At 39.3% G+C, this 10,207-nt stretch overlaps 1 protein-coding gene across 1 annotated transcript in view; it reads left to right on the top strand.

Moving 5' to 3' along the window:
- GML (glycosylphosphatidylinositol anchored molecule like) overlaps positions 1 to 7,013 on the top strand; it is a 13,908-nt gene extending 6,895 nt beyond the window's left edge. Inside the window, exon 3 of the mRNA XM_006830857.1 lies at positions 6,718 to 7,013. Within this exon, the coding sequence (XP_006830920.1) occupies positions 6,718 to 7,013 (296 nt within the window). The remainder of the gene's footprint in view (positions 1 to 6,717) is intronic.
- Positions 7,014 to 10,207: the final 3,194 nt, after the last annotated feature.

Below are 10,207 nucleotides of genomic sequence, written 5' to 3' on the forward strand. Positions count from 1 at the left end.
GGTTGGCCCAGGATCAGACATTGTTTCGTTCTGCTGTGCATGGGGTTGCTATGAGTCGGTTCTGACTCAATGGCACCTGACAACAACAGCAACAATCCATGAAAATCGTACATTCTTCCATTTTTTGTAAATCTCTTGTGCTTTCTTTGTGGTACATTTTTTTTTAATAATTTTCTTTGTATAAGCCTTTTGTTTCTCTGGCTAGATTTACTCTTAAGTATTTCATTCTTTGGATGGCTATTATAAATGGTATTGTTTTCCTAATTTCCTTTTCAGAGCTTTCTTTATTACTTTAAAGGAATCTGACTGATTTTTATGTATTCATCTTGTACCCTGCCAATTTGCTGAATTTTCCAATGAGTTTAAATCATTTTTTCCCCAAAGTTTGGGATTTTTTATGTATTGGTAGGATCATATCATTTGCAAATAGAGTTTTACTTCTTCTTTGTCAATTTGGATGCCTTTGAATTTCCCTATCTTGCCTTGTAGCTTTGGCTAAGACTTCCAACACAATATTGAGTAGGAATGGTGATAAAGGGCATCCTTGTCTGGTTCCTGTTCACAAAGAGAATGCTTTCAGTTTCTCTCCATTTGATGTTGGCTGTTGGTTTTGTGTATATGCTCTTAATTATGTTGAGGAATTTTCCTTCAATTCCTACTTTGTTGACTGTTTTTATCAAGAAATGGGTGTTGGATTTTGTCAAATGCCTTTTCTGCATCAATTAATTTCATCATGAGGTTCTTTTCCTTTTTTTAATTTTTATGGTGGATTACATTGATTGTTTTTCTAATATTGACAATCCTTGCATCCCTGATAGGAATCCCACTTGATCTGGATGTGTTACTTTTTTGATACGTTGTTGAATTCTGTTGGCCAGGATTGAGAATTTTTACATGTATATTCGTGAGGGATATTGGGCTGTAATTTTGTTTTTAGTTAGGTCCTTGCCTGGTTTTGGTATGCAGGTTATGCTTGCTTCATAAAATCTATTAGGAAGTTTTCCATCCTTATCTATGTTCTGGAATAGTTTGAATAAAATCGCTGTCAGCTCTTCTCTGAATGGTTGGTAAAATTTCCCAGCAAAGCCATCTGGGCCTGGACTTTTTTTGTTTGGAGTTTTTTGATGACTTGATCAATTTTTTCTTCTGTTATAGTTCTGTTCAAGATTTCTGCCTCACTCTGTGTAAGTTTAGGTGTGCTGTATTATTCTAAAGCTGTATCCACGTCCTCTAGACTTTCACATTTATTGGAGTACAGCTCTTCACCATATTCTGTTACTGTCCTTTTTATTTCCATTGATTTTCTTGTGATGCCACCCATGTGGTGGTTTCTTACATGTGTTTTTGCATCTTCTCCCACTTTTCTTTTGTTAGATTTGCCAGTGGTTTGTCGATTTTATTAATCCTTTCAAAGACCCAGCTTCTTGTCTTTGTATTATTTCTTCTGTTTTCTATTTCATTTATTTCTCCTCTTACCTTTATTATTTCTCTCCGTTTGTTTTTGTTTTCTTTTTTGGATGTCTGCATTTATTGCTATAAGTTGCCCACTAAGCACTGCTTTTACTGTCTCCCAAAGATTTTGATATGTTGTGTTTTTAGGAATTTTGTCATTTCATTTTTTATTTGTTCTACTACCCAGTAGCTTTTAAGCAGGGTGTTATTCAGTTTCCATGCATTTGATTCTATTTCCTTTATCTTCCTAGTTCTGATTTCTAATTTTATAGCATTGTGATCTGAAAAGATGCTTGACAGTATTTTGATGTTTTTAAATTTATTGAGAACTGCTTTGAGGCGTAACTCATTGTCTATTCTTGAGACTCTTACATTGGCATTGGAAGACAGTGTGCATTCTGCTATTGTTTGGTTGAATCCTTTGTGCAGATCTATGAGCTCAAGTTGAGTGATTGTGTTGTTTAGTTCCCTGTGTCTTTGTTGAGTTACTTTCTGGTTGTTCTGTTTCTGAAAGTGGCATATTAAAATCTCCTACTATTGTGTAGAGTTGTCAATTTCTTCAAAAGGTTCTATTAGAGTTTAGTTTATGTATTTTTAGACTGTTTGATTAGGAGCATAGACATTAGTTATGTCTTCTTGTTCACTTGACCTTTAATCATGAGATAATGTCCCTGTTTGTCTATTATACTGGTTTTTATCTTAAAGTTCATTGGATTAGAGATTAACATCACCACTCTTCATTTTTTATTGCAAATAGCTTGATATATTTTTTCCATTCTTTAATTTTTAATCCATTTTTGGCTTTGTGTGTGAGGTGTGTCTCTTGTAGACACCATATTGAAAGATCGTGCTTTCGTAGCCATTCATTCTGTTACTCTCTGTCTCTTGACTGGTGCCTTTAATTCACACTCAGTGTGATTATCAATAGGTATGGATTAATTGTTGTCATTTTGCTGTTTGTGTGTCTGGTGCTGCTGGTGTCTTTGTTCTACATGCTTTCCTGTGCTGAGTTTATTTTTGTGCTGTTTTTTATTAATTTCTTGATCTTTTTAACATTTCCAAAATCATCTTGGATTTACCTTTTCTTGATTTGTTGTGGAAATGTATTAAGTTTCTTTGAGGTTACTCTGTGCCTTATTAATTCTTTCCAAATTTTAAAGCACTCTGTTTTACCATGAAATCTACCTGATTGCTTCACCAACAGGATCTCAATAACTATAATTTTCCCTTTCTTCTCTTTGTAGTTGTCCTGATCATAGACTGACATCTCAGATCCCCTATTTTCAGTTGCAATTTTGTTCTGCTATGGACTCTTCCATATCTGGACTGAGTTATTGTCTGCTCTTGTTGGTTCTCAGACAAAGAGCTCCTTTAGTATGCTTTGAAACACTGGCTTGGCTTTTACAACATCACTTAATTTCTATTTATGCTCAAATTTTCTAATTTCACAGTCATATTTGATGGACAGCTCTAATGGGTATATGATTCTTGGTTGGCAGTTTTGTTTGTTTGTTTTCCTTTCAGAATTTTGTATGTGTCTCCCCATTTTCTTGCCTGTATGGTTTCTGCTGAAAAAATCAATGCTTAATCTTACTGGTTTCCCTTTGTAGGTAACATTTCTTTTCCCCTAGCTTATTTTAGTTTTTTTAGGATATATTTTCATGTTTTTCTTCTGGGGTCTATACTATGTAAGGTTTGTTCAGCTTCTTGAATGCTTACCTTCTTATCTTTGAAGATATTAGGGAAATTTTTTTCCAGCAGCTCTTCAGCTTTCTTTTCTGTGGTTTTCATTTTCTTTTCCTGTTCTGGAATTCCTGTAGGTTATTCCTTTTCATTTTGTTCCACATGAATTTTAGGCTTCCATCAGATATTTCATTTGTTTTTTTGTTTTTCCCCCTGCTTGCTCTTCTTAGCATTGAGGGATTTGTGTTCAGGCTCCATAAGTCTGTATTCCATTAGTTCAGTTCCTCTGCTTTGCCCTTTCAGTGTATTGTCCATTTCTGCTGTTTTAGTATACATCATCTGGACTTCTGTTTGCATGCTTTGTATTGTCTCTATTTTGTTTGATTGTTCCTGTAGTGCTTTCCTGACATCTTTATTTTCCTCGGCCTTTATATGGAACATTCTTTTGAATTCTTTTTCAGGTAGTACCAGATTGTCGTCTTCTCTCAGAAACAATTTCTAGCTCTTGCTCTTGGTACATACAAACAAAACTCTGTATTGTTTCTGCACATGAGTAGAAATTTTCTTCTGCATTTTAAGCATTGTGGTGGTGTATTTGTACTAATTTGATGACTGAATGTTGGTGTATTCTTAAGCAGTCTTTGTCACCTGGTAAGTGCGATTCTGTTCACTGTTCATACGGTTCAGTTCAGACTCTTTTTTAGCAGTTGTTGGTTTGAATGCTGGCTGCTCTCGTTATAGCAGCTGGAATTGGCTTTTGGCCAGTTGATGAAGTTTTAGTGGGTGTGGGTGAACTTGACTGTATGGCCACTGTTTCTGTCTACTGGCAGTCAAGGCAAGGAGAGAAAGCAATCGCAGAAGATATAAGGATCAAAAAAGCAAGAATAAAAATGAAAGTCCTGGAACCCAGAAAAAAACAAACAAACAATAAAAGACAATAAAAAGTAAATAATAAAACCTTTTTTCTTTTAAAGCGATGACACAACTGTGGGCAAATAAGTAATTCCTTAACACCATTTAGTAGACTCTTACCATCACAGCCACCTGAGAAATTTCATGATGTTCTCTCTTTGCCTCTCTAATCTATCACCAGCTGTTTTCTTTCTCTTTCCTTCCCCTTACGTCTGGTCAGCTATTTTTCCTAGTGGGTACCTGTCCTGGGCAGGCTAGACCTGATTTAGAAGAGACTGTTGGTGCCAGCTCTTTGTGTAGTCTCCTCCCCCTTCGATTCTGTGCCCATCTCTTCATTGTCTTTATCTTTAATAAACCTGTGACCTGTAAGTATGGCCCGTGAGTTCTGTAAGGCCATTGTCTTTATCTTTAATAACCCTGTGACCTATAAGTATGGTCTGTGAGTTCTGTAAGGCCATTGCAGTGTATTACAGAACTCAGAAGAGTGCCATCAGAGTGACCAGTGTCAGAATTGGTAAGAAGGGTTGCCGGGGAGAGCTATGTCTCACTGCTACCACATGCAAGTTGCTTTGGGCTGATCTTGGTCATTCTCCCCCTGCAGTCAGACATGTTTGGCTTCCACCGTTTTGCACCAGGTCTCCCATAGCAAGTCACCAATAGCTGGTAGCTGGAAACCACAGAACTATCTCTTCTCCCATTCTAGGTGCCAGAAGTCTGAGTTCTTAGTGTCAGCAGGACTGCTGTCACTCAGGAGGATCACAGGGAGAATCCATCCCAAGCTCTGGAGGTTGCCTGAAATCCTTGTGGTTTCTTAAATTGTAGATGCATCATTCTACCCTCTTTGTATTCTTATCTTCTGCTTCTCTTTGTGTCTTTTACAAGAAAACATAGATTCTGGGTTTCTTGTTGTTAAGTGCTGTCAAGTTGGTTCCAAGTCATAGCATGCTTGTATAGGGTTTCTGAGGAGCTGCTGGTGAGTCTGAACCGCCGACCTTGGGGTTCAAACTGACTTTGAGGGCTATTGCTTATCCTTCACCACCACAAGAGGCCATAATTCATCATACTTTTTTTTTTTTTTTAAGTTTTTATTGTGAGGTTCACATGGGAGAACATCAGCCCTACACTCATCTGTTTCATTGTAATGATTACAATCCCCTCCATGCGTCATCAAACAACCAAAGGGTACACCCAATAGGCCCACCCCCTGGCCATCAGCACACAGCTCCTCTCCTTCTCTGAGTTCAGTGCCCCAAGTTGCTCCTTCTGTCCATGTCATCTTCTCTGTCTTCATACCTGATATCACTGCCTCTTGGGGTAAGGTCCCATTCTCCGTTCCTCTCACTGGGTGTGTCCTGGTGGATATGATCAGGTGATAGGCTTCCTTTTTTTGCATGTTATTGCTCTTGCCTTAATAGTGCAATATTATGGGGTATGCTTATAGTTTGGCTATATGGCCACGATTGCTGTCTCTTCTTGGGTAAAAAGGAGAAAAAGCTCCCACCTCCAGGACAAATGTATGATCAAAAGGACCAAAAGCAGAAGCAATATAAAAGAAGAGACAAAAACCACCACTTTGAAACAAAAATAAAACTGTGGCCGATTGTTCAGTTGCCTTACTACACAGGCAGTGTGTGTGTGCACCATAGAAGCTTCCAGTAGTGGGTGGGGTATCCACTCGCTCAGGCCCTTCCTCTAGTCGCCAACATAGAGGTATGCAGATAGATGTTGAGAAGTTAATTGGAGAAAGATTGTCTACTGTTTTTGTCTCTGAAGGTCAGTTAGGTATCTGCATGTGCACAGCATAGTTCTCAAGATAGTTGCATTCTTTTATGCTGGGGTTTTACAGATTGTTCTTGCTGTATAGTGAAGGGTCCCACACAAGTTATCTTTATGGCTGGGACCCACAGGCTGACATCATAAACAGCCACCAAGCTCTTTCTCTCTGTGCCATGGGAAAACTATGGGATCAGAGTTGGACTTCCTTTTTTGGGGGGGTAAGGGAGATGTATGCACCCACCCACCTGAAGGTGTCCAGGCTGGACAAAGAAGGTGCGACAGAGAAAAGGAGGAAAAAATGTGTAGAATTTCCTGTGCCTCCTTTTGCAAATGTCACTTGTGCCATTTTTAGCACCAGTTGCCTCTGCTGGTCTGGCTGTAACCCCACCCTCTGAACTCTGCCCAGGTGGGTGGCCGCAGAGGGAGTCCCATCTCAAGCATTTCCTAACTCGCAGTATTTTCCTTTATATTGTGATTTTTCACTTGCACATGTGATAAACTGACACCCTATATCTTATGCTAGATCCAGAGCTCTGGTGGTGTTGCGTGAGCGGAGCTTCTCTGGGTTTTCAATCCCTCCCCCACGGAGCCTTTCTTAGCTGGCTATCTTTGCTGCCTGCCAAAACTGGAACTCCAATTCATCACACTTTTGGGAAGGACCAGAGACAGACACAAAGATGGCAGCAGAGGAAGAAAATTGTTTCCAGGGGATTTGTTTTTGGAGTAACCAGACTCTCTAGTGGGCTTGGACAAGAATTCTAGGCAACATTGTAACACTTGGGAATACAGAATGTGAATGTGGAGCTTCATGCTTCATGGGAGGTTTAAATGCTTTGTAGGCAGTAGTTTTTAGGCTGTGGAATCAGGGATATTTATCTCTTCTTTCATTTTTAGGTTTGAACCTTCGTAATCTCCTTGTTTACAAGGGCTGTGCATTCAACTGCACATTTACATATGCATCTCAACAGCCCCCTGAAGCACCAAGAAAAATCACCAGAAAAAACAATTTCTATTATGTTCATTGTTGTGGAGTTAATCGGTGCAATTTTGGAGGACCTACTAATGTGGAGAGGGACATGCTCCCATTCCAACCAATTGAGGAGAATCTTCCAGAAGGAACCGTGCCTTTAGGCGAATCAACCCTGTTTCTGAGCCTTGTCTCCATCATTATCAACAATGCGTTGACTTGAGGACCCCTTCTAGGGAGCTGGTTCTTGCCCCCTCTTTTTCAGTGCACACTCTGTTGCTCTCCTAAAAATCAGTGACACTGATCCACTGGGCCACTGCTGGGAGATTTCCCCATTGATGGTTTACTTTACGAGTTAATAAAGAAAGGAATGGTTTGTGGAGAACTTGTATAGTCTTTGGTTTGCCAGCACATCCTCCGACATCCTCAGAGGAGTCTGCACAGACCTAGTCTTCTGTCTGAATCTTGCTACATACTTGGGGTTACTTTGTGACCTTAATTTTGAACTGCTGCTTCTCCTTGAGATATTGTGAATTAAATATTTGTTGTGCTAGTTACCAGTAACCCTGCCACCTTAGCCTTAAAAAGATCATTTCTCAAAACCAGAGCTGTTAGAGGATGTGGCTCTAGGTCAGCTGGAGGAGAGATTCCCATCTCTGGCTCAGTCCTTTACCTTAAGCCCCTAAGATTACATAGGCTTTTGGGTCAAGGAGCAAGGGTCGCAGAGAGAGTGCTTGCCACATGGATCTGCAGAACCAGTCCTGGAGACAATGTCCTATGTCCCTCTGTGTGTTAATGATGTTTTACAGGCACTCTACTAGTCTCTCATCAGTGGCTTTGGCTTCACACAAGCCACAGGGTGAAGGGGCCTGAAGCCAGCTGATGACTGACTTGCAATGGTAGGGAGAGCTGGGGTTGCCACACTCACTCTGAGCATATGCCTTGTTGGTATTGCGACACTACCATGGGTGGAACCTGGAATCAGGCCCTCTATGTTTCTTCTGCCTATTGTAACAATTCAATTACCAGATTTTAAAAATCATCGTGATAAATAATTTAGCCTATTTTAAAGAGTTAAAACCCCAGTCTTTAGTTTTTAAAGTGTTCACAATGTGCATCCATCACTGCTAACTAATACCTGAACATTTGCCTCACTCCACAAAGAAGTCCACAGCCACGTGGAAGTCATTTCCCATTCACCCCTCCTACAGACCCTGGCCACCAGTAGTTGGCTTTCTTCCTCTGTTCACTGATTTTCCTGTTTCATATTTCATAGAAATAGAATCACACTTTATTCCATTTTTTTGTCTGACATATTTCATAATGCATATTGTATAATGCATCAGTACTTTGATTCTTTGCGTGTATGGGTGCATATTAAGGCAGATTCACCTGGACTCCTTATATGTAGCTGTAGGATCAGACCCTGACAGGGAAGCACAGGGTCTGAAAACCCACCAGCTGCTCCTTGGGAACCTTGTACAGAATGGCTATGAGTCGAAGTCGACTCAACAGCAACAATTGAACTATATAATTCAGATACCATGCAACTCACCCTATTAAAGTATATAAGTAAATGTAGTATACATTTACAACTCCCCCATCCTTCTGGTTAAGAAACCAGGTACTGGAGAATATCAATTTATTATACCTGGTGTCTACATCTCATCTGTCACTTTGTTGTACTGTGGTGGCTTGTATGTTACTATGATGGTGAAAGCTATGCCATTATTATAAATTATATAAATACCATACATTCTAATAAAAACCTTAAGGGTCATCCACAGTGGACAGATTTTAGTTGAGCTTCCAGATGAAGACAAACTAGGAAGGCGAGATGGACTATTTCCAAATATTTAGTCACTGAAAACCTTATGAACAGCAGTGGAACACTGTCAGCACCAGATTATTGAATACTGAAACACCATGAAGAGTACCAGAATACTGTCAGATATAGTGCCACATGATGAGCCCCTTAGGTTGGAAGGCACTCAAAATGCAACTCGGGAAGAGCTGCCACTCAAAGTAGAGTTAACTGTGATGACATGAAGGAAGTAAAGGCCTCAGGACATTCATTTGCTGATTGGGCTCAACTCAAAATGAAGAGACACATCTATAAAAATCCATTAATAATTGGAACGTGGAACTTAACATGAATCTAGGAAAATTGGAAATAGTAAAAAATGTGCCGGGAGCCAGTCCCAGCAAACTTATTCCAGGGTTTTTCTGAAAACGGGTGCGGATGTCCACGGTAAGAATTACACGGAGTCTATGGGTCTTCTTCTTACATGCTTTAATATTATTATTTCTGTGGCTACTCTCTATTTCCCTCATTTTTTACTGTCCTGCTCACTCCTTACTCCCCTGCTCCCCTGCTCATCCTTCTGCTTCTTTTCTCCCTTCCCCGGCTCCTGCTTTCATTCTCTCCTCTCCTGCTCATCTCTTCTGTTTCCTTTCTCCCTTCCCCTCCTTCCATTTCTTTACTGTCTCTTTCTCTACATTACTCTTATTCTTTTTCTTTCTACACTACTCCTCCTAATTATCTCTACATTACTACTTTCACTACTCCACTGCCCTGTTCCTTCTCTGCATTACTCCCTCTATCCTCCCTCCATTCTTGTCTTGTCTCCTCTCCACCTCATATTCCTTCTTCTCTCCCTACTTCTTTCTGCTTCTACTTACCTCTCTCACTCTTGCCTCTACTCACTCTTACCTCTACTTACTTATTCTATCTTACAACCCCCTTATATACCATTACAAAAAACATTGCTTTCATAGTAATCAGTAACATCAAAATACAATCAAGTCTGGGGCACATTCTTCATGATTTACATCAGGGATGAAAAGTTACAGCAAAGAGACATTATCTCAAGGCATACAAGACATTCAGGCGACTTGAAATCTTTTAGTTAAACATTTGTTCCTACATAAATCTATTCTTTTCTCTGAGAAGCAAGTTAACCTTCACATATGTTTCTTATCCTTTGTCTGTTAAGTCTTGTTAATTTTAGTTGTTAGGTGCAATTAACTCTCCATTAACTTCTTCCATACACTATCTGTTTATAGCCTACAAAAACATCACTTATCAGGGAAACTGAGGCTATGAAAAACAACTTCTCTATTTTACTGATCATTAATTTAAGAATGTCTAAGTCAGACTTTTTATTTAGTATCTGTATATACCCATAGCTTTTATTTATGGCCTGGTTGCTTTTAGGGGTTCTTTATTGCCTTAAACTAAGGCTGCAAGGAAGAACATTTACAATCACTAAACTTAAGCTGGTAGTAATTCAGTTGATAAATCCTGTCTCCTAGCAGTCTTAAGAACATTGTTAATATAAGTATTAAAACTACCTATGATTACAAGTAGAATAAAATGTAGCTAATGTGTGGCTTCTAACTTTTAATAAAAATAAA

The sequence above is a fragment of the Chrysochloris asiatica genome, unplaced genomic scaffold (assembly GCF_000296735.1).
Source record: "Chrysochloris asiatica unplaced genomic scaffold, ChrAsi1.0 scaffold00001, whole genome shotgun sequence".
Classification (NCBI taxonomy): domain Eukaryota; kingdom Metazoa; phylum Chordata; class Mammalia; order Afrosoricida; family Chrysochloridae; genus Chrysochloris; species Chrysochloris asiatica.